This window comes from Callorhinus ursinus, unplaced genomic scaffold (genome assembly GCF_003265705.2).
Source record: "Callorhinus ursinus isolate GAN/ISIS: 27379988/994484 unplaced genomic scaffold, GSC_fseal_2.0 scaffold27, whole genome shotgun sequence".
In the NCBI taxonomy this organism is placed as follows: Eukaryota; Metazoa; Chordata; class Mammalia; order Carnivora; family Otariidae; genus Callorhinus; species Callorhinus ursinus.
The window spans coordinates 19,706,127-19,730,792 of record NW_027397089.1 but is presented as its reverse complement, the minus strand read 5'-3'; the positions used below and the strand labels follow the sequence as shown (position 1 = coordinate 19,730,792).

At 45.5% G+C, this 24,666-nt stretch overlaps 1 protein-coding gene across 2 annotated transcripts in view; it reads right to left on the bottom strand.

Annotated features, from left to right (window-relative positions):
• Positions 1-7,211: 7,211 nt before the first annotated feature.
• Positions 7,212-24,666, bottom strand: part of GRIN2B (glutamate ionotropic receptor NMDA type subunit 2B) — a 413,013-nt gene continuing 395,558 nt past the window's right edge. For both annotated transcript variants that reach the window (XM_025879804.2, XM_073877947.1), the window contains exons 11-14: positions 16,552-16,712; positions 14,520-14,707; positions 11,460-11,698; positions 7,212-9,078 (exon numbers count right to left, since the gene is read on the bottom strand). In XM_025879804.2, coding sequence (XP_025735589.1) covers positions 7,222-9,078; positions 11,460-11,698; positions 14,520-14,707; positions 16,552-16,712 — 2,445 coding nt within the window. In that variant the 3' untranslated portion in view covers positions 7,212-7,221. The remainder of the gene's footprint in view (positions 9,079-11,459; positions 11,699-14,519; positions 14,708-16,551; positions 16,713-24,666) is intronic.

Genomic DNA, 24,666 nt, shown 5'->3' with positions numbered 1-24,666 from the left:
GGTAGAAGACCCTCTGTTCTTGGAGGTGGTATGGATGAGAGCAGGATGAGATGCAGAGTTAGAAAAGCAATTGGGGGGCGGGGTGCCCGGGTGGCTCGGTTGGTTAAGCATCTGACTCTTGGTTTTGGCTCACATCGTGATCTCCAGATTGTGAGATCAAGCCCCATGTCAGGCTCTACGCTCAGTGTGGAGTCTGCTTGTCCCTCTCCTGCTCCTACCCTAGCTCATGTGTGCGCTTTGTTTCTCTAAAATAAACAAAAATCTAAAAAAAAAAAAAAAAAGCAGTTAGGTGTGGTGAGAAGGCGCGAGGAAGAAGAGAGTGCTGCTGAGAGTATTGCTGATGTGGGTGAACACAGAACTAGACCAAAGAGGTGAGTAACTGCTGTCAGAACAGTTGATGGACCAGAAGGCAGATAAGATACACAAAATGCAAGGTTGTGGTCAGAGAGGGAATTTCAGAGCTTCAGACCCTAGAGGTGGAATGATTCCAAAAACAAGAGGTCCAGGCCTGGCTGTGATGGGGAGAGCTGAATCTCTGCAGTGTTTTTTTTAAAACAACATAAAGGATAATACCTTTTACTCACACGCTGAAACTAGAAAAAAATTAAAGCTTGCATGTATAAATATATTAGTTTATGCATATCTATTTGTACAAACATAAATACATACATTTAAATATTTGAGACTTTTGCACTCATATATTATATGTGACTATAATATACTCCATTTGAAAATCTTTTATATTCTTCACAGTACCAGCCCGGGGGCATAGAATGTGCTCAACAGATATTGGCTTAATTGAACTAACGTACTTAATTAGAGCTTTTATTTTTTGTCTCCTGAATAGTACTGGAATCTGCTTCAACCCCTACATCATAATGCCATTAAAATAATTAAAAATAAAGAGAGTTCAGGTTTGAAGTGTGGAAACCAAATATTGAAAAATAACAGTTTTAAATTGGGCTTAGTGTTGTGCTTTTACCCTTAATCCTGGTGCTGAATTCTATTTGTATCCTTTGCCAAAATACAGATTCTACACACCAGAGTCCCAAGGCTATGGGGAATTCTACTCATCCACTCTGCTTGCCACCTTCAGTTCTCATCAGGAGTCCTCACCCTTGTAATCACACCAGCAATTATGTTTTAAAGCACAGCAACTCACTGAGCTCTGAAATGGATGCAAATGGACATTCTGGCAGAGAAATAGGGATGATTTCTAACTCTTCCCACTTAATTCCAGTACTGCTGTCCTAACCCATCACTCTTTGGATAAAATTCCTTTTCCTTGCTTCAATATCATAAATCAGAGTCTCCAAACTTCACTAATGTCTCCGAGGCAGGGAAATAGCATTGACTTCCCTTTAAGGTTTTTTTCTGGGGAGAGAGTTCTTGGTATGGAGAATAGATAGGCCTAGATACTTTTAAGTGATAGAATCCACAGGGCTCCTCTGTGGTTGAGTCAAGTCAATGTGGTTGGAATAGGATGGAGGTGGGATGTATTCAGATATCCCATGATTTTATATAATGTTGGAACCCCCAAACTAGAATGGAATCCTAGATCTGGATTGGCATTAGAAGTTTTCAGACTGATGAATCTACATCTTATTCATGTCCCAAATATTTGGTAGGTGTAAGAAAGAATTGCCCACTGGTTAAGTAGCACCTGGTAGTACAGTAGCTCCTTAACAGTTAGTGTGTATTGAGATCACTGGGCAGCCCCTACAGAAGTGGGGACATACAGAACATAGAAAAACAGCTAAATTGGAAGATTAATTGAACTGGGACAGAGAACAGATAAGTACAGTACCTTTTTATCATAACATTGATTCAGTTTGATCCTTCTAGCTGCCTACTCAGTCACCTATAAGGGAAGAGAAGCTCCAGTCTTCTATTTTCTATAGAAAGAGTCCTAATTCTTAACCTGCCCTACAAGGTATTGAACTTAGAAACTCACAAACTACATAACTCATGTGACTGCTTATTAAAAATAATTCCTACCTAGGAGTCCTATCCCTGCATCACATGAGCCTTAAATAAAAGCAGGTGGAGGATGAGATGGTTTAAATGTCTTTACTCTGGGACCTGCATTTTTACTCCTTTCTGTTACGCTCAGTGTTCTTTGCTCTCTCCCTCTGCTGTATCATGACTATCTTCTCCTGTGTTATTATTCCCAGGAAAAGAAATGAGAATCCTAATGTAAACTAGGTGTTTAAATGTATAAATTCCTAATATGGCTTAATATGTCACCTTTCCTGGGATTATTTTCATCTAGATGACAGATGAGCAGCTCAGTGCTAGAGGAATAAATGCGTGTAGGATAGCCAGGAGTTGAAGTGGGGCAGGAAATGAAAAGGAAAGGTCCTCTCAGGACCTCTGAAGTCACACCATGCATGGATCATATACCATTTGTAAGGTCAGACCCATTCCAGTGTAACTGTCTGCCTTTAGCTGCTTGTCATCCGTAATCAGCTCCTTAGACAGAAAGAAGATTCTCTGACGCTCAGGTGAAGAACGCAAATGCTCTACCACAAAGTGTCTGGCCGTCTACTGAGCACACATTTCTTATATGGCTTTGGGCTCAGAGAGCATAGAAGTTATGGCCACAAGAGCTGGAAATGCCCAATGCATTCATCAATAGCACTGCAGCTGCATCGTGTATGCACACATGTGAACACTTCCTAACACACCAGACAGACACAAGCAACAACAGGGCTTTCTTACAAAGATGGGGATTAAAAGAATAAAATGAGTTCTGGAATAGCATTTTTCCAAAGGCTATTGCCCAAACAATCTGGTTATTCTGTCCCTAAATCTTGAACTAACTAAAAGCCAAACGAAAAGCAAAAACAAAGAAACCCTAGTTCTTAAGTGAGATGCGCAGGTGACCAGCACGCTGCAATTTTGGTAGTAGTTTCTTCACCTCCCATGTGGAGAATTCCACCTTGGGCAACTCCCCATGGCCACAGAAGACTGGGCAGGTGATAATCACTTAATTGTATAGAAGACTCTTATTTTATCACATTACACATGCGTTTTGGCACTACTGACACCACCAACACTTAATGGAATCATTTGGGATGTTTTTTCCCCCCAATCACAACATGGCTGTGGCCAGTACGGGGGACTCTACATCAAGAATGTTTCCCACGTTCTGGCTGAGGATACACAGGGACATACTTTGAAATTACGAGATCCACTGTACATGCATCACTCTGAAGGGTGTGCACATTCTTGACTCAGGCAAATTCAAGGGGAACATCATCTGAGTGTGGTGGAAATGCTGAGATTTAAGCATTGCCACTGAAAGGATACAGGATCACACCCAGCAACCCACTTCCCGGTGGAAGGGAATGATAGAGGACACCAAAGATAGAAAGCATGGATTCTAAAGAAAATTGGAACAGTTGGTGCTCTCGAGGGTGTCTGTGGAATCTCACGGTTTAGGACAGATCGGGTCTTTGTCCAGACCCATCTGTGGAATAGAAGGGGCTTACTGCTGAATTCATCCTCATGCATTTTACTGGCTTGTTATTTTGGAATGAAGTAACATCTACAACTTGACAATGCTTGGCCGTCCTTTCTTTAAGTTTTCTTGAGCAGGCCATGAATACCTTATTTGGTCCCAGTTCAAACATCCAGCTGAAGAGAGATGACCAAGGGGGCGGGGGGGAAGGTTTAGAAAAATGAAGTTATCCAGCTAACAGCTTTTGACAAAGGGAGGATAGGACGAAATAGGATGTAACATCTTGCATAAATGGATTTGGACATTTCGTCCCATGGTAGATAGAGAGAGGCTGCCACCCTTCACAAGACAAATAGTCCAGTGAAGGAAATTCTGTTTGTCTGGTTAATCCAAGGTCAGGTTATGAATCCCTGGCTCAAGGCAAATAGCACCTTCCTGAGGGCAGAAATGAGGACAGGGCAAGATGAAGTCACTACTGGCACCGTCCCTCACATACCCACCCTTCTGCCTCTAAAACCAACTTTTGCAACCTTTCTAAGAGAATCATTTGGCCACTGGGTTTTGAGCAGATCTGGTAATCTTTTCTAGAAAAGCATGCATATTTGTAAGCCATATATCCAGTGCTACCTCCCTGTAACCAGGTATCACGTGCGTCTAAGAGTAGACTCAGTGGGAATTTTCTGGGTGTGCTTGCAGTGCAGCGCTGATACCTAGGGAGTGAGGGAGGGAGCCAGGAGGGGGTCAGTACTCAGGTACTAGGAAGAAAAGAGTTGGTTTGAGATGGTTGTTAAACATCACAAGGGGGTATTTGGGAGATTTCTCAGGACTGAACTTCCTGAAGCCTCCCAGCCACATCAAGACCGAGGGTTAATTTGACCTCAATTCTGATTTAAGCCCTTTTGGGAATCTTTCCTACCCTAGGGGCTCACAGGGAAAGTATGGTGCCACCAGCTTGACTTTGCATGGAACGCTGGTAATCTGCGGTCTACCTAGGAGACAGGAGCGGGACCCGGGTTTTGCTTAGAGCCAAACTGGACCCAGCCCCAAGCCCAGGCGGACGGGCACGACCACGTCTCACGGACCAAGAAGACTGGTGAGGTGGGGAGGCGTGGACACAAAGTATTTTTCCCTGGCTTTTTCACCACAGTGGCCTCCATTCACATACGCTTGTCCCCAGACACCCCGAAGCAAAAGCCATACAAAACAATTCCCCCAATGGAAAATGAAAACCCATAACAAAACACTTTCCCCCCCTCTTCATTCCCATCCCCACCCCACTCCCTCCAGCCCACCACCCTGAATACTCACAAGAGAACACTTTATCTATACAAAATTAATTAGAAAACAAAATATTTACATATGAAATAAACACCATCTTGATTTCTGTCACCATTGGAGACCGACAGAGCCCCCTTTGTTCTAGATTGCTGTTCGCTAGGTTTAGTTGGTTTGGTTTTTTTTTTTTTTATTTGAAAGGGGTGAGGTAAGAGGAAGAGTGAGGGGAGGAGCCCCTGACATCGGACAGAGTCAGGGTGAAGCAATGTTTATATGGCCCTTCTCCTTCTTCCTCCTGGAGACGCCTCACGCCCTCTGTCCTCGCTCTCAGAGTCTTTCCTTGAATCTAAGGTAAAGCACTCCGCGCTCCTCTCTCCAAATCTGTGAGAGGTTCAGCCCCTTGCCCCCAGGTTCGTTTTAGAAAGAAAACATAGCTTTACAAGGCCTTCAGTTGGCTTTAAAATGGAAGATACTGAGGTAAAAATCAAGGAGGAGGACAGGGGACGACAGTCAAGGGCGGGGAATGAGGAAGGGTAGTGAGTCAGGGCAAACAGGAAGGCAAAGAGCAGCCCTGGCGGGTGTGACTTGAAGAGACATGGCAGCTTCCTTCCAGAGGAGGATGAGCACCTTTCTGGTTTATGTGTCCTGTGTGCAACATGGAGATCCTGCAGTCAAGCTTCCAAACAGACCCGGGGCTCTTTGGCTGCCACCCTGGGTAAGGGGAGGAAGGCAGGACAGTGGAGCTGACCCACAGAACACCCCCTCCCCAAGTTTCAGGACCGGCAATGACAAATATTCATTTCCTTTCACAAGTGTCCAACTTAGTGAAGGGGGCATCGCATCTGCCAGTACCCTCATCCCTGGAGTTTTATATATATATATATATATATATATATATATATATATATATATATAGGATATATATATTATTCTTGAATGGTACACCTGGGAGGGAAAGAAGGTGTTGCAGGAAGGTGGAAGGGCTTCTACTGAGAGTGTCCACATTGGGCTCAATGTCACATTCTCAGGGAGCCAGACCCAGTGGGGTAGTGAGGGAGTCCCTCCCCTCCTACCCTCTGCACTTCCAAAATCTCTTCCCTTCCCTCCATGTCTCCTGAGCTGTACTCATGGAGCAAGCTCATCCCCCTTAGCCGTCTGTTCCCTATCAGTTGTGATCAATTCTATGGCACAAGCTCTCCTAGCTCCAGGTTAAGTAAGAAGGGATCAAAGCATTGAAAACATCCCCCTCTCTCACTTACCCTACCACACACAACTTCCCTATTCTTCCAGTCTGACTTAGCTCCTCCCCAAACCCTGGCCAGTTGAAGGTGTGAAAAGCTCAGTAAAGCTTTAGAGGATCTTTTGCTCTCGAGTGTGGGCAAAAGAATTATGGCTGCTTCTATTTCCCTTTAGCCTTCCTGGAAGGTTCTTGGTCAAAGCGGGTTGAACCACAGAGGAGTTACTTCTGTATCTTGCTTTTGTAGGGTTGTTCATCACCTTTTTGTCTAGACTGCATCATCTTCTCTGTCAAGAACTTCCATCCTCCTCATTCAGGAAGGGTGAAGGGGAGAGACAGCCAACATTCAGGTAACATACGACCATCTCTGTTTGTATATAAGCCAAACCGAGCACACTGTTTAGGGACGTTGGAAGAAACGGCATCATGAGTCAGGGTTGCCTTGTCTACACGTACAGGCCCTTGACCGCGTGCCTGTGTAGACGACAGGCGCATGCCAGTGTATGCGCACACACTCATGCACATGCAGTCCATCCTCTCTTGCCTTGAATGCACCACGGAGCATGGCTCTGATGTGCTCTCCGTCATCCACCCATGACCTCTCTGTCCCAGTTCACCATCAACGGGTCTCATGGAATGGAAATGAACATTTATTTGTTTTGGCTTATATAGAAACACACATGGCCTCCTGCCCTCTGCGTGGCACACGATCCCTAAACAGACGCCACCGAAGTGACAAGAATTTAGCAAAAGCCTCTTTGCATTCACAGCCAGTATGCTAAATGGTCGCATTTGGACGCTTTTGCTTTCTCACCTAAACCTAAAGTTCCGCTTGGGAAGAGCTATCCTGTGCTCACGTGGCCTCCTTTTGCTTCTCCCTGCTTCACTCCAAGTGGGTGGCAAACAGTCCTTCGGTGCTGGGAGGAAGCCTGCACGCAGCCACTTCCCTTCTCCACTCTGCCCTCCCGGTGCTGTGCTGAGCGAGCCCACTGTATTCTTTCCCGGGACCAGGAACGACTGACAGGTGGGGAGGGAGTAGAGAACTGGAAAGGGAGGAGAGACGATGCTGGTCACCAGGGTTGCCCTCCGAAGGAATCAGAACTCCAGGATTCCGTAAATAAAGGAAAACGACAAGAAAGGAGCAAATGGGAACCAAGTTCACCCCCGTCACCCTCCGTGACATGCGCACCACACGCCCACAGCCCCACCCTCCCGTACCCACCTTAAAACCTCTCTCTTCCCTCACTCAGACATCAGACTCAATACTAGAAAGTTTCTCATAAACATGCCCATTGCTGGAGCCATTGAAAGCCCTGGGGTTTTTGTTGTTAGGCACACAGGGGTTGGACTGGTTCCCTATACAGATGTCTTTCTGGAAACGGCCTGGCACAGCCCCGTGAAGGGCCGAGACCACCGGCTTGTTGGTGACAAGGGCGCGGAAGTCTGGCCTGGCTTTCGGCGCCCCCGCCACCGTGGGCTGCCTGAAGAAGTAGGATTTGCTGCCATGGAGCAAGCACTGGTCGTCCCCAAAAGTGGGGATGAAAGGGTTTTGCGTGACCCGGTCAGGGTAGAGCGACTTGCTGAGCATGTAGCCGCCGCCGGGGTTGTTGTGGTGGTGGTGGCCGGCAGTGGGCACTGAGGACTTATTGTTGGCAAAGGTGCTCTCGCCAGCTGGCATCTCAAACATGTGGGCGTAGGGACTCCCATCCAGGAACCGGCCCTTGTCTTTCAGGCTCACGCTGCGCGGGGCCAAGGCGGCTTCTTCCTTCTGCAGGTCCACGAAGGTGTCGTAGGAGTGCTGCCGGCGCAGTTTGTTCCGGGTCTTCTTCTGGGCTTTGGAGTTGGTCGGGCTCTGGGGGTACTTGGCGCTGGGGGCGTTTGATGGCACGGCCACGGGGGCAGCTGGCTGGTCCAGCTCCTGCAGGGAGTTGTCCTCGCTGATGTCGTACAGGTTGCCTGCTTTCTTGCAAGCTTCGCACCGGATGCACGCCTGCCTGCCCGAGTTCTGCCCGGTCACCGTCGTGGAGTAGTTGTGCAGCTTGGAGGGGCAGCTGCGGCAGAAGTTGCCCCCGGAGCGGTCCTCCCAATCCACGTTGGTCAGGTTCTTCTCCCAGGGCGCCGGGACCCCGCTAACCACGCCGTGCTTGTCGCCCGCCCCGTGTTTGAGGTGAGACCTGTTGGTACAGGGCCCGCCTCCGCTGACCGAGTCGCGCTTGAAGTCATCGCTCTGCTCCTTGTAGATATCCGTCAGGTCCACGTGCTCCCAGTGCGGGGAGTTCTCCTTCGTGCGGAACTGGTCCAGGTAGAAGTCCCGGAGCCCTTCCTTGTCCCTGAAGTAGCGCTTGTGGTCAGGGGAGCGGGGCGGCCGGCGGCGGTAGGCCAGCTCGATCTCATCAAACTCCCGTCGGGACTTGGCCGAGGCCGGCCGCTTCTTCAGGCTGTCCTTGTATTGTTGCTTACGCCTCTTGGCGGCGTTGCCCTCGATGTTTCCGTAGGTGACCGTGTGCGTGGAGATGTCGGACACATCGGAGCGGATCAGGTCATCGTGGCCGCTGTAGCGGTCGCTCTTGAAGGAGAATTTGCCGTACAGGTCGCTTAGCTGGCTGTGTTTGGAGGAGGGAAGGCCAATGTCCAGGGGCTTCTTGCTGATGGACCGTGGCTGGGTGGTAAAAGGCGGGTTGTCGCAGTCGTAGAGCCCGTCGATGGAGCTGGCGCTGCCGATGCTGTGGGGCCGGTGGTGGTGGTGATAGTGGTCTTGGTACACGTTGCTGTCCTTCAGCTGCAGGTTACCAAAAGTTCTCTCCACCTCACTGATGTAGTCACTGAAGAGGTTCTCCTCGCACGGCGGGTTGTTGTAGGATTTGCAGTCGGAATGCGTGAAGCTGCGGCGGTGCTCAGAGATGTCATAGACAGATGACTCCCGTCGGATGAAGTCCAGGGCGCTCTGGGGGGAGCCGTTCACACCAGACAGGTTGGCCATGTTCTTGGCCGTGCGGAGCAGGCGCAGGATGTTGGAGTGTGTGTTGTTCATGGTCGCGGTGGGGGAATTCATCACGGACTGGCGCTCCTCGATAGCCACTCCATGGATGCAGCTGTAGATACCCTGGAGCAGGAAGAGGAGGAGATGGGTCAGGTCTCCAGCGAGGCTGGAAATGACCACAGACAACGCTCGCCCTCCCCACCCCCCTCACTACTAACTGTCTTGCTGGAGAAGAAAAGTCAGGGAAAGCCTGAAACAGTCTTAGTATACTCAAGAGGATGACGTGGCTAGAAGCTTGCCTGATTTGTCTCTTGAATTGGGCAAGTTTCGTATCATGAGCTAAGCTTAGTGGGCCAGGCTCTCTGAGAGGGGACAGGGCCACTCCAAGTGACTTGAGCGAATAGACTGGAATCATAAGACATGACATTCTATGCCACCACTCCACCATCGACTTGCATTGATTTTCCTTCCTAGGCCCAGGTTTCCACATCTTAAAAATGAGGCCGTGATATCAACGGATGGCAAAAATTATTGTCAGCTGCCTGGAAATCGACAGCCACGCACCACAGGTGTTGGGGCTGTTCTGCCCTGGACGGCCACCCTTGGCTGGCGGCACAGCACGGGGAGTTCCAAGCTCACAAGGGCCACTCTTTCCCAGCTCTGACAAATTTTGAGTGGCTTTTAGGATTTTGGTCACCCAAAGAAAGGCTGAGCAGTTCTCTTCTTGAGCCAAGCATGAACCAAATTCACAGAGAGAGTCAGAGAGCCCTGGGGTCAAAGAAGGATTTTTTCCCCGCTGTGCCCTACACCGTGGGAGGGCAGAGCTAGGACATATATCAAGTACTAAATAGGAATAAATAATGCCCTTGTTGAACCTCTCACTTATTCTCCTTAGCTCCTGGTTTCCTTCTTATACTTTCTCACTTGCTTAATCTTATCATATGTAATTAATATTGTGACAAATTAGTATTGATTGAGAACTCCCTGGTGCAGCTCTGTGTACCGGGCCTTGAAGAACACCGTCCAGGGGAGATAACGGGTTGGGGTCAAGTCCCAAGTTAAGCTAACCTGCTAATGTCTTCCTCCCTGCCTTGAAAAGTGGACACATTTGGAACTTTTCTCTCTGGCAAGGGAAATACGTGAAAGGGAGGTTATTTGAACTGGGTCTTTGAAACAAAGGGGATTGATTTGGAAGGAAAGTTGTCCTGACAGATAGGGAAGAGAGCAGAGAAGATTAGAACGGAGAACTGCAGCTAAGTGGGAAAGAAGAGAGGTTTAGGGGAGGTGAGCCTCGCCATCCCAGAGGGCAGTAGGGAGACCCGAGATCTTCAAGGTTAAGGTCACTCTCCTTGCTTTCTAACCCTTCTTGATTATGGCCAAGGGAAAGTGCCGAGTGCTTTTCCTCTGCAGAGGCCTTAATTGTGTGGCAGTCCTATGAATGGGATTTCTGTTACAGGCCACCAGCTCCCACTGCTCCTGCCAGCACCCTATCTGGGACGTTAGAAAGGACCACACAGTGGAGCAATGTGGCTCAGGGACCACATGTTCCTTCCTCCTGCTTACTTACTGAATGGTTTGAATCAGCTCACAGCCAGAGAGGAAACTGTTCTCTAACACTAAAATACTACAGGAAAATGATGAAAAGATAGAACAACTTAATGAGAAATCCATTTTCTTACATAACTCCATTAGAGCCGAAGTTAGTTATAGCTGAAATCTAGATCTCTGTTCTAAAAGGACAACTGAGGTCACTTCTCATGACTGAATCCCATAACCATACTGAAAATTAAAAGAAGCCTGCTTCCCCCCCGTTCCCTGTGATCGTCTGTTCATATTGAAAACTGAGTTCCAAATCCTCACTTTTGACTAGAAACTTAGAAAAGACCTAAATAAAGAACAACTTAAGAGTTATACTCTTGTTCCAAATAAGGAAGTTTCTGGAATGTGAATTTCTTATGGGTCAGTACTTACTTCAGTAGGTTCTGTAAAGTTCTTTAACCCCCCATAACTCACACGTGTTTAAAGCAGTGAGGAACAGTGAACTACCAATAATATATCTTTGATGTCAGAATAAGAGAGATACATTACATTTCACTATTTGAATAGAGATGTGATTTAAAAACAAAAAAGATTAAATGATTAATACAGCCCATGCAGAATTAACTAATGGTGATGGAAGGCATTTGGTGGAAGGCCAAATTTTTCATTTTGATAGATCTGCCAGTTCTTATTGAGAACCAAATGCCCAAACCCCACCCACAAAGCTGTTTCTTGAACGAAAAATAGTATCACCCGTTTTTTTGTTTGTTTTTTTGTTTTTGTTTTGTTTTTTTTGAGCCACCTGAAATTATATCCCCTAACCCCCTGGGGAAACATACGTGATGTAGTTTCTGGCTTTAGCTGCACAGGGCGGGAGTTAGTGCCCTCCTGGATCTCTCTGCTTTGCACAGTGCTAGACTAAGCTATCCTTCACAAGCTCCTGGCACCTCCATCAAACCACTTACTCTGCTGATGGAGAAGACCATGCCAGGCTTGCCAGAACAGACACCCATAAAGCAGTGCCGGAACTGCCAATAGAAAAGGTGTTCGCAGATGAAGGTGATGAGACTGAGAGCCATGGCTGCGCCCAACATGTAGAAGACGCCCGCCATGTTGTCAATGTCCAGCTGGCTGCTCATGACCTCATTCTTTTCGTTGTGGCAAATGCCAGTGAGCCAGAGAGCTTCCAACTCCTCCATCTCCCCTGGACACACAGCAGGAAGGAAAACAGGTAAAGAGAGAAGACAGAAGAGCAGAGAAAGGGGACAAGAAGGGGTATTGGGGAAGACAGAGAAAAACATGGGAGAGAAAGAGACAAGGAGACAGAAAGAAAATTAATAGGGAACATTCCCAGTAATTTTATTAACACCGCTACATATTAACTCATCAATATGCTCAACATGTATTCAGTGACAACTTAATGGGGATACCGCAGTGACACAAAGATATGAGGCATTACCCCCTGCTCACCATTATCTATCCAGTGCCAATTGGTATATAAATAATTAATATGACTAGCAATATGCAGGTAATGGGGGTTCTAATTCCCAAGAGTAATTTTGTGGATGGGGTGGCCAGTGGGTTTTCCTGAGGAAGGTAGGACTTGCAGGTGGACGTAGCAAATGGGTGAATTTTAATTTATCTTGCATAAAAAGGCACTCTAGGCAGCAAAAATGGCATGATCAAGGGGAAGAAGGTGGGAAAACACAAGGCTTGTTTGGAAAGACAGGCAGAACAGCTCAACCAGAGTAAAAGGAGGCAAAGGAAGCTGAACAAAAAAGGTTGAAGCAAGATTGCGAAGGGCTTGAGTATCAGACTAAGTAAGCACTTTGTATTTTATTTTGCAGAGAGTAAGAAAGAACATTAATCAAACACGAGATTCAGAAAATTGCTCTTGAAAATATGCAAATCAGATTGGGCTGGGGCAGGAGGGACAGAGAGATAAGCAGAGAGATTGATTGACTCCCTACGGACCCTCACACTTACTGATCTCTTGTTGCAGAGGGAAATAGAAGTATTAAGAGTAAGGGGGAGCGAGCTTGAATCAAACAAGACCACCAAATTCAGACCTGCCTCCTTGTAACACCACTTAGAGAAGCTTTGATTAATTCGATTGATGCCGGGGACAATAACCTTTATCCACTTCACTGGATATGAGGAATTAGCAAGGCAGAAACCTTAGACAAAAAGGAAAATGAAGGAATCCACGTGCCCTAGAAGGCTTCTAATTCTAGGCAAACAAAATTCTGAAAATCTCATGAAGGAAACTGCCCGTTCTAATTAATGCCAGTTTGGCTAAAACTTTGAACTTTGCATAAACCGACTAGAGCTTTGGCAACTTCTCCCAGTCATCTCTACTGCTGTCCTTCCTCATAGGCAGAGGCTCTGTTATTGCCTTTGAGTGAGAGCCACATGAGAATTACAGAAGCCCTCATACCAACACGGCCTGTTAGCACTCCAGCTAGAACCCCCTCGTCTTTCCAATGTTAACCAAATCACTTTTCACTCATTTCTTTGATCAAACTGTGATTTTCCTAACTAGTGGGACAACCAACTTCCCCCAGATCTGAAAATCCAGCTGTGTTCTTCTGCCTCTCATCTCATCCCTAACAGCAAAGGTTCTGTAGACATTATTTAGAGAACCACCAGGCTGATCGCCTGTGGGGCCAAGCAGAGTCAGGCTGCTCATCTATAACTGGATTAGCTTCCTGATTAGCTAACAGGAAGAGTAGGTACTCTAGACAACCAAGTGAAGAGGGATGCAGAAGACATGAGTATAATGAGATTGGAGATGAGATTTTTTTTTTTTTTTTCAAAGCAAGCTGGCTGCTTGGTCTCCTACCAGAATGACAGTGGGGAGTCCCGTATGAGTGTCTGCCTCAGAGGACCCGGTCCCTGATGCCTACCTCTTCTAGCTGAAAGAGCAAGATGGGAGAGGGGGAAGAATGGATAGGTGGCCACAAGTATACTTCTCTGACCTTTCTCTGGACCCAGAAAAAGCAGAGACCTTTCCGAAGTTCCACCCGCTGCTCTGGCCACATGTGAGAAGATTGTTTGGAACACCTAATACTAGCTTCTCTTACTTTATCCCTGAAAGTTTGATCATACCCTACAATCCTGAGACATACCTCCTTGACCAACTACTCTAATCCTCCCTCCCAAATTTCACCCAGTTATGGGTTGAATTGTGTCCCCCCCCACCCCAAACCTCCTCCTCTCTTGCTAAATTCCTCTGTTGGAAGTCCTAACCCCCAGTCCCTTGAAATGTGACTTGATTTGGAAATGAGGTAACTGCAGATGGAATTAGTTAAGAGGAGGTCATCTTGGAGTAGGGTGGGCCCCTAATCCACTATAATTGGCATTCTTTTTTTTTTTTTAAGATTTTATTTATTTTTTTGACAGAGAGAGCGAGAGAGCACAAGCAGGGGGAGCAGTAGAAGGAGAGGGAGAAGGAGGCTTCCCGCTGAGCAAGGAGCCCGATGCGGGGCTTGAAATTCTGGGATCCCAGGACCCTGGGATCATGACCTGAGCCGAAGGCAGACGCTTAACCATCTGAGCCACCCAGGCGCCCCACTATAATTGGCATTCTTAAAAATGGCAGAAATCAGACATACACATGTAGAGACAGACAGCAGGCACATAGGGAAAAATGCCATGTGAACACGAAGGCAGAGACGGGGTGACGTGTCTACAAGTGAAGGAATGCTCAAGGTTGCCAGCAAACCACCATGAGCTAGGGGAGAGGCATGGAACAGATTCTCCCTCGAGGCCCTCAGAAGGAACCAGTGCTGACACTTTGATCTTAGACTTCTGGCCTCCAGAACTGTGAGCCAAATTTCTATTATTTAAGTCACTCAGCTGTGATACTTTGTTATGGCAGTCCTAGGACTCTCATACCTACCCCCCAAGTTTCACAATATACTTGTGAAATACTTTTCTGGAAAGGCAGGGGTTACAGGAGTGGAGAAGAAAGAAGAGCTGGTGTTTTGGACCGGCCATCAGAAGAGCCACCATCTTTGACTCACCATCTCCAAATAGCTGCAGGATAGCAAGGTCCACCTGGCGCTTCCACCCAGAATCTTTTTGGATGGCAATGCCATAACCAGTGGAAGCAAAGACCTTTCCACTGCCAATGGTCACCAGCTTGCAGCCTTCATCTCTGCCTGCCATGTAGTTCAGCACTGCTGCATCATAGATGAAGGCATCCAGTTTCCTGTGCAAAAAGAAGCAAACAAACAATCCAGTGGAGGAATTTTAGTACAAAACTACCTATGGGGCCATTAATATGAAGCAGTAGGGTTCTAGCAAATGATGGGGAGAACTGGTTCAAAGTAAGGCTCGAGTTGGAACTCAGCCAGAATTTAAGGCCTAAATAAATCCCAGGCTGTTCTTTATGTGATTTCAGGTTGAAAGGAAGAGTTCTTTCCCTCCCACTGGGAAGGATGAGAATGTAAGTCGGGCCTGAAGCCAACTCATAAGCTGTGTCTGAAAGGAGAAGGAGTAAAAAGGAATCAATAAAAATAATAACCGAAATAATGAAAAGTAACCATCACGATGATAACAACAAATAGCATGGGTTAGATTTATATAACATTTTTCATTTCTCAGTTCATTACAGTCCAGAGTGGGGATAAGTGTAGGTGTATGTGTTTCAATAGCTGCGCAATGCTATTTTTGTGGTCAGAAAGGTTTCAATATTCTGTTTTGCAGCCACAAGGAAAGAAATGAGTAGTCGGGGTGGTAGCAGCACAGGCTTGTGTTAAGAGCAAATGTGCACAACTACAGGAGAACCCAACATATAGAATTCAGATCTCTCAAGTTCCAAAACATCTAAGAATCTCATTTTATATATTGTGCTTTCCAAGGAAAGAATAGGTAGGGAAGGGAGTAAGACTAGGGGTAAGGGCAGGAAGGCCTAGACCGATATTTCAAACCAACATTTAAACACATCAAAAGTAGAGAGAGAAATCCAGATACAGCCACATAGGTAGGTAATATAGAGAGGTCTGCAAGAAAGAAAGGCATGCATCCTTCTCTTCACTTTTACAAGGTAAGTTAGCTTTATCCCTCCTTGAGAAAAAATAAGCCCTTCCTGGTATGATAAGCTACAGAACATTTTCCAAAAAGCCCATGAGTACCTGATAGAAAAGTGGCACACCAAAAAACCCCAAACTCTGATATGAGTGACAACTGTGGTTGTACCAGGGGCCAGACAACCTACCAAGGTGGTCCTACGCCCAAGTTCAAATCCTGTTTCCCGATATCTGCTGTGACTTTATGGTGATAAGATAGAGGCTAACAGTATTTAAGTAAACATGTATCTGGGTCCTTTTCCAGAACTGGGGCCACTCGGAGGTCCAAGTGCTGCTGGTTATCATACAACACAGGAGATCAGTTACAAGACCCCTTCACCCCAAAGTCCCAACACCTATAATGCTCAATTATCGGTCTTATTCCACAGCTGTGGCTTCGAGAGGCCAAATGAATAAAGGGACCAATGTGGCTGGGATTAGGCAAGCCAACATGTTTGCAGTTTGTGGAGCTTCTTTCAACAAACAATACTTTCTAGAGTATAAAGCTGGATCAAAGACCACCAACAAAAGCTGGAACTGGAGATCAGTCAACACATTCTCACTCTTTGTTGTCTAAAAACCTTCACCCCTTTCCTCTTTCATTTCTCCCTTGTCCACAGACACCAGAATCATCATTTTCACCTTCTGGTCAACAGGGCTTCATTTCATGCGTAATACATGAACCTTAGCCTTGACTCTTCCTTTCTACTTTTATGGCTATTTCATTCCTGTTTCATGGTTATATTAATGCAAGTAGAATATAATTTGTAAAACAAAAACACATAGAAGTATATAATAGCATAGGAATCTTTGTGCATTGGCCTGAATTATATTGTCAAATTCGACTTGGAAATCCATAGGAAGCAGATGCAATCTTCTTTGCTTTAACTTTGTCTGGCACCCAAGCATGATATATCTGATTCAGTGTACATTTAATAAATGTGAGAAACATATCAAAGACTCTGAGCTTGGAAGCAGTTCTTACCCTGTTTTCAGGGAGAGCAATGCATCATCTACACCCCTCTGGTTGAACTTTCCCATGTAGGCATGCATTTCTGCGTAGTTATTGCGAATGTTCCTCTCTGTGCTGCCATTGGGCACAGTCCCAAAGCGAAAAGGGGGTGAGAAGTCATTAGGTCTCTGGAACTGGAAAGAGAGAAAGAGAGTGAGAAGGAGAGGGAGACAGAGAGAGAGAGAGAGAGAGAAAGAAAGAAAGAAAGAAAGAAAGAAAGAAAGAAAGAAAGAAAGAAAGAAAAGAAAGAAAGAAAGAAAATGCTTCAGAAAATGTGAAGAGATATTAAGTTAGCATTCGTGGATTTATATGGAAGGGACCCAACTATAGTTCACCAAACACAATGGCCCTCACTCGGGAACAGCAGATGCTAACTGAAAGAGAACTTCATCTCGATTTAATACGTATTGTTGAGAGCTTTCTGTTAGCCCAATCCTGGATTTAATCTATAACCTTTGCGTGTTCCATTTACACATACTGCACAATACCAGTGATGATGGCAGTGTGCAGCTTAACTTCAGTGGCTTAGTCACCTTTATGCTCGAAAACTGTGTAAAGTATGTTTCCCAGGCCTCTTAATTTAGGGGCCTAAATACATTGTCATTGCACCATTTGAGGCTATGGGACCTTAGTGGGATGGGCTATAATGTACTCCTAAACATAATTTATTGGGTATCAAATATATTTTGCTAAGAAATTTTCTCTTGACCTTCCTTGATGCACGAAAAGCCCATATTTATAATATATGAGTTATAGAATAAATTGTAAAATCAAATACAGTTTTAATTATGTTCCTCCCCTTGCTTAAGAACTGGGAATGGATCTCTAGTGCCCAGCATAACAAAGTGAAATCTCTTGGATTTTTCACCCCTGTGACATCAGCTTTATTTCTGATATTGCCCTGCAATGAGTAAGTCTATACTTTGCTTCCCGAACAAATAATTTATTCATTTGTATCTTCATGGCCTCATATATTCTGTCCCTTCAGCATGAACTCACTTTTCTCTTGAGGCCAATTCATGTCCTTCATCTCAAAATGTACCTCAAACAGTTTCTTCAAGACACCTTCTGTGAGTTCTTTCCTCCACCAAGTCTACCCAAAAGGACTTGAAGTTCTTAGTTTCTATCACAGTACAAACGCAATTACGCACTAAATGAGCTGGCTAAGTTCTGAGAGCTAGTCCCCGATATAGTCATTAAGAGTTTAAGCTCTAGAATGAGAGAGATACAGGTTGAAGACCAGCTCTACCACATACTACTGTGCGATCTTGGGCAAAGAACATGAACTCTCTGTGCACCATTTCCTCATTTGCAAGAGGGAAACAACAATGTCCAATGCACAAGACTGTTATGTGGATTAAAGGGTTTAATGTATAAGAAGTGCCTGGCATAGCACCTTGCATGCAGTGAGTCCTCAATAAAGATTCTTTATATTATTTTTAACTCATGTCTATATTCTGCATTCCCCAGTAAACTTCACACTCTTCAACCTTCCCATCCTGTTAGTACAGAAATGATCAGATAGAATATGACCAGAGTAGCTCTGCTGTAGCTTGGTCTAAGAAAGACAAGGTAGACATTTAAAGTCCTCTTTCAATACTATACCATTGACTTTGGAGATATATTTGAAAATCTAACATGCCAACTCAGGAGTACGCTGAACCTCTGGACTTGTGTGGGCTTAGAGACATTCTCCTTTCTCTTTCCCTTGACCTGAAAAGCTCAAGAGCTTCCCAGAATATGGGGATTTCATAAACCACAAAATGTCATAGCACCAGGAACCGTAACTGCCATCTTCAGTGCTCGGAGTTGGCCACGGGTAAAAGCAAGGTCATTCTAGGCAATCTGTGACGCATCAAAAGACCAATCATGCTAGGCAATCTGTGACGCATCAAAAGACCAATCATGCTAGGCAATCTGTGATGCACCAAAAGACCACTACCCTTCCTGACTCAAAAGGCTCCCAGTCTTGACTTACCACAGTGCTTTTTGCCATTAAGAGTTTTTGTTTAATTGGTTTTGAAAGGACTGTGATTTTTAAGTGAACAAAAGAGTCACAAAGAATTTTAGAGTTGGGTAAGCCACTCAAGGTTAACTAGTCCAAACCTCTCGTTTCACAGATGAAGACTGAGGCAGAGAGGACAAGTAATCTGCTCAGCGTCACACAGTGGTAGTAATGGTTAACATTATCTGGAGTCAATCGGCTTAATTAATAGTATTCCTCACTGTCCCCAGCAGATAGCAAGCTTACGTAAACAGAGATATGCTTTATTGGAAGAGACAGAATGCTATGCGTATCACTGTCAATTATAACACCTCACTGGTTTGACAGAAGGTATCCCCCAATCAAAAGCAGAGTATATGCTACGGAGGCAGCAATACAAACAAATGCACTCCCTTTAATCAGTGATTCCCCACTTTGCTAGGACAATGACAACTGATGCTCACAATGACCAAGATATTCTAGGGCCCAAAGTATTTTCTGAAATATCAGTGAAAGTTGAAATCCTGTCCAGTTCAATTCCAGTATAAATTATTATATTTCTAGGGTTTTTTTAATTGGCAATCCACATAAGGTATATGCAACAATTTTGATCTACCAAATGGAATCTGATGCCCTGACTGCCTCACTTCCTGATGAAGCTGGATTATGGAAAGTTTCTGTACTACTCTTTCATAACCTTAAATTTTAAATTATCTTCAGATTTCCAGATGCTGTTTTATTAACTATGTCCTTGAATAAATAAAAACTAAAGAAATGATCAAGGACCTAAAATAGCCAAGATGACTGCAAAAAAGACAAACAGTTGAAGGACTTACAAGACCTGACTTTTAGATAGATAGACAGATCACTATCATCTAAAGTGATAGTGATCGTGTCAGTGTGACATATGCATAGAGAGAATAAGGAAATCATCAGAAGAAAGTAGAGTGCCCATCCATAGACCAACACATATATGGTGCAAAGGCAGATAAAGTGGAGACAGGAGTGTCTTCAACAAATGGTACTGGAACAATTAGATATCCATATGCAAAAAAAAAAAAAAAGAACTTCATTCCACACCTCACTAGATGCAGAGAAAGTAACACACAGTGAATCATACACCTAAATATGAACTATAATATTTCTAGGAGAAAATATAGGAAAAAGTCCCTGGGTTACATTAAGATTTCTACAGATGACACCAAAAGCACAATCCACCAAAAAAGAAAAAAGAAAAAAAAATTTAGGCTTCATCAAAATTAAGAACTCTGGAAGACACAGTTAAGATCATGAAGAGACAAGCCACCAATGGAGAGAAAATATTTGAAAATCGATTAAAGCTATTAAAAATCTAAAGGAAGTAAATGATGATGACAGAGCAAGGCTCTGATTGAAAGCATCCTCCATAAGAAAACAATCAGAGGAACCAGCCAGCAGCACCGAAAGGAATGGGAAAGTGCAGTCCTGGGAAAGCAGGGTCTTGGAGGCAGATCATTTGCATTTGGCTTCTAGTTCTTTCTCTGACCAGCTGTGTGAATATGGGCAAGTTAGTTAAATTCACAGAGCCCCATTTTTCTGGAAGCATTATTTTTGATTTAAGATAATATATAGGAAACCACTCAACCCAATTATCTGGCACATGGTGGATTCGAAAAATTATTAACTGCTTCGGTGAGGATGAAACCTTAGTATCTAAAATTGTCTTATGTTAGCTAGTGTTTCCTAAGATGGAAAACTCGTTTCCTCATTTGTTCCTTAACTAGGCCAGCTCTGGGGACCAAGAATGTGAGTGCACTGTCCCAGAATTTGCCAAAGCAGAAGCAGAAGTGAGCTTGGCTTTTTCTTTGAAATTTCTTGTCCCAGCTTGTGAGGTTTAAATAAAACAGATTTTTTTTTTTTAACTGTCACTGGAACTTGAACTTGACTAAAATTCATGGCCACTGAGAACTGCATGTTCAGTGAGGCCTGTGGGGAAGAAGGAAAGAATAATCTTCCAAATACCTCAATGCTTCCACTAAATGCCCTGTAATAAAACGTTCCCCAAGCTGTGAGGCATTATATGGCACTTGTTTAACCTGAATGGTAATCAATGCTCTCTGGGGTTTTGGGAGGAAGTAACATTTTGTACTGTCAAGAACCAGGAGTCTTAAAATCCACAGAACAGGGAGAACCCCAAGAAACAATTAAAAAAAAAAAAACCTAAAAAACCCAAATACACTAAGGAGACCAGCATGGGACTAAAAAGCTTTGTCTGATTTTACAGTAGGAACTTTAACACAGTATTCTTTACTGGTCACCTTTGGCCATTACAGGGCTTCCTTGACCTTGTAATCTTTTTCCAGAGTTACCCGGATTGGAATTACAACAACAGATTGAGATAGAGAAATAAAAGCGCAGAAAGAAAGGAACCTTAAGGAGCAGCCCCGGTTCATAGGTGAGGAAACTGAAGTCCCAAAGAGACCAAGTGAGTTGTTCAAGGCCACGTGGGGAAGCAGGAGGACAAGCTGAGGCTTGGCCTCTGGGAGCCAAGCCTTCCCACTGCTGGCTCAGACGCGGGCTGGCTCGCCATACACTGCTCACTGGGGCCCCATGGGTGGGTATCCTTCTCTCTCTGGCACATCAAATGCTGACTCACATTCATCCCGTGGAATCAACACATGGCTTCCAGCAATTACTGTAGGCACGCACTTGTGCAAGGGCAAAACCGTGCTGAATGTACCGAGAACTGTTTCTCACTTCATCTTCCTGGACAGCGGCAGGGAAACAGAATTCAGTCCTCTTAGGTATTCAGACCATCATCTCAGCCCCCATCTTAATAACCTCAAAGTGAATTAGTCTTGGCAGCCTTGGCAGGAGAAAGGTGCTATAAGGACGGGAGTAAAGGTCCCTGCCCCACCCAAAGACGACTGGACGGGAGGGTCCTGGGGCTGCCATGGCTGCTACCTTCCCAACAGAGAGCCTCTCATACAGCCTGTTGCAGAGAGAAGGGGAAAGGGAAGTGGGGGTCTGGTCTGTTTCGTTTTATTTATTAAATAAATATGTAAACTTCTCTTCGTGTGTATAAGGCATTATTAATTCACTCACAGTGGTTACTCATATCCAACACCTATGTATTTGCTGGTAATAACTCACATTTTCTCCTTTAACTGTAATAATTAAAATGCACCAACTCATTTGGTAAATATTTGCCGAGCATCTATTAGTGTAGAGGACTGTATTAAGAACTAAGGATACAAAGATGAAAAAAAAATCCAGCCGTTTTCAAAAGATTTAACTATTAGAGAGTCAGAGATGTAAACATGCATTCATGTTTTCATTCATTCCTTTATTCTCTCATTCATACAGATATTCAGCAAGGATTTACTGGCATCTGCCATGTGTACATGCTCTTCTCGGGGCTGGGGACACAGTATGAAGAAGAGTAAGATCCTGCCTTCGGAGAGCTCACATTGTAAAGGGGGGAGGCAAAGAGACACCACACATTCTTTGCTACTCCTCCCCCAAAGGGGTGAGGTCTGTGTTTCCTCCCCTCGATTCTAGCCTGGACTCGGTGACTTGCTTGGCCAGTAGAATGTGCAGAAGTAACATTCTGGGACTTCAGAGGCTAGATCATAAGAAGCTTTGCAGTTTCTACCTGGGCCTCTTGGAACCTCACTTCCGGGGAAGCAGTCCACTCTGCGGAAAGTCCAAAAACCTTGAGGCCATGGTGCTGGAGCCATCACAGTCCTCTGTGCAGTCCCAGCCTGGCCCAGTCTTCCAATCATTCTGGTCAGGGTGTCAGGTCGGAGACGAAAGGCATTGTGGACCCTACTGCAGCCCAGCCCATCTACCAGATGACTACCGTGTCACCTCAGCTAATGCCACAGGAGGTGGATGAATCGAGCCCTGCCCAAGTATATGACCCCCCAAACAGTCAAATGCCATGAAATGGTTCTTGCTGCAAGCCACTGAGGGTCGGGGTAGTTTGCTGTGCTGCAATAGATACAATAGATAACTGGAACATGGACGATTTCCTGGAGCTCAAACCAAGTGCTAGGAAGAGGCTGAATCAGCTGTTAGACAGGAAAAAGAGTGATGGGCAGAAGAACAAGTTCCGACCGGCTGTCCTGCCAAGGCCTCTCCGAAGGTGGCATCGGAATGAAGACCCGCATGACGCCGAGGAGGCAGGGCGTGCAAGGACCAGGGGCACGGGGAGCGGGGCCAGGGAACAGCAGACACAAAGGCCTGATGAGGTGTGGTGAGGGGGGCAGCGAACCATGTGCTGTGGGCTACGGCTCCACGTGCCTCCACAGCAGTGGGAGCACAGAGCACGGGGCACGGTCCTCATAAGCAGTCCAGAAGCTGCAGCAGCAGGGGGGTCAAGACTAGAAGGGAGAGCCGGTTCCCGCTGGACACGAGGAGCAAAGGGCGTTTCTAGATGGTGACAAGTGTGCCAAGACACAGGGTGGTGAGAGACTCTGGGCATGACTGGAGATCAGGGGCGGCTTGTCATCGTCAGAGCCTAACAGATGTGGCCGTGATAACTGGAGGCCGACACAGCTGAAGACGGAGACGGGGCCTGGATCACTAAGGGACTTGAATTCTGTGCAAAAAAGTTTAGAGTTCATGCTCTGAGAAACAGCAGAGCCTCTGGAGCCAAACTATCTGCATTCAAATCCCCGCTCTGCTGCTGGAGAGCTGGGTGACCTAGAGCACCTCACTTAACTTCTCTGCGCCCCAGTTTCCACATTTGTACCGTGGGGCTAATGACAGCACCGACCTCATCAGGCTTCTTAGTATTCAAGCAGTTAATCTGGGCAAAATGTTAGCACAGTGCCTGGCACATGATAAATGCACCATATTAGCTATTATTGCTATCATTACTATTATTGTTGGTGTCATCATCGTTATCAGAAGCAACTGAAGAACTCTAGCGGTGAGTTAAGAGTGGGTTTTTGTCTTAGAAAGAGCCCAGAGGTGTCAGCATGAGCAACAGGTTGGAGGATGAAGACAGAGAGGAGCAGAGCAGGACTTGGGCTCCCACGATGGTCTGGACACCAGGGGGAGTAAGGAGGAACACAAGCATCACCAGACACTAGCCCTCCCATCCAAGAATATGAAAAATGGCAGATGGACAAAGAGGTAAAACACAAGACCGCACAGTTACAGACCACTGCCGCCAGAGTTCCAAAAGAGAAAGGCTACCACCAGCCTGGAGGGCTTCTTGGAGGAGGCTGGATTTAAGCTGGCAGGGAGGATGGGCTGGATTTGGAAGGATGGAGATGGGAAGTTAACATCCGTTTACACTGTAAGAATCCCTCCGCTTTAAGACCCCTCCTCCAACACTACTTAGTTTCCATGGTAAGTGAGGAAACATATTTGCAGAGAAGTCTTTGAGGCCGTGATGCCAGGAGAAAGAGCACGTTCTGAAAACAAAACAAAAACCCTCCTCAATGTTGACTGTGTGCAGGCTTTTGTGCTGAGTACCAGACAAAGCCCAGAGAGGTTAATCAGAGTTAGATCTTGTGAATGACAGCAGCTCTACTAACGGGGAGAAGGTGGGAAGAAAATGCCTTCTGGGGTAGTTGGCTGCCCTGAAAACGATTCTTCTCATTCAGCGGGAGTCTGGTCAGCATGTGCAGATTAGGACAAAGCAGCACCATGACCTTGCAGGGATGAATACTGTACGTCCTGTTTGCAGGGTCCATCCACATGGGACATGGAATCTGGGGGCTTTTGTCTTCAGAGCTTGACAATCCTGCACATAAATATTCATCCCATTCTGCCTGCTTTTACATTTGAATCACAAAAGGAATCAATGCCCAAAAGCCACTCAGCCTTCCAAGGCACCAGCAGGAAAAGTTAGGAAGGCTTCAGATACAAGGGTGGCATTTGGCCTGTGCTACTAATTACGAGACTGTGGCAGAACATCAGAATCCTGAAGGGACCACTTTTTTATCTACCAGCACTGCCCCCCTCCCCGTTATCAGTTATCATTCTCATTACCATGCATACCCTGTTTCACCACTTCTCTTTTTACTGATTTTTATGAAATTTATTTTTCTATTCACTCATTCATTCATTCATTCATTCATTTTACAGTACAAATAACATAAAATTTAGTG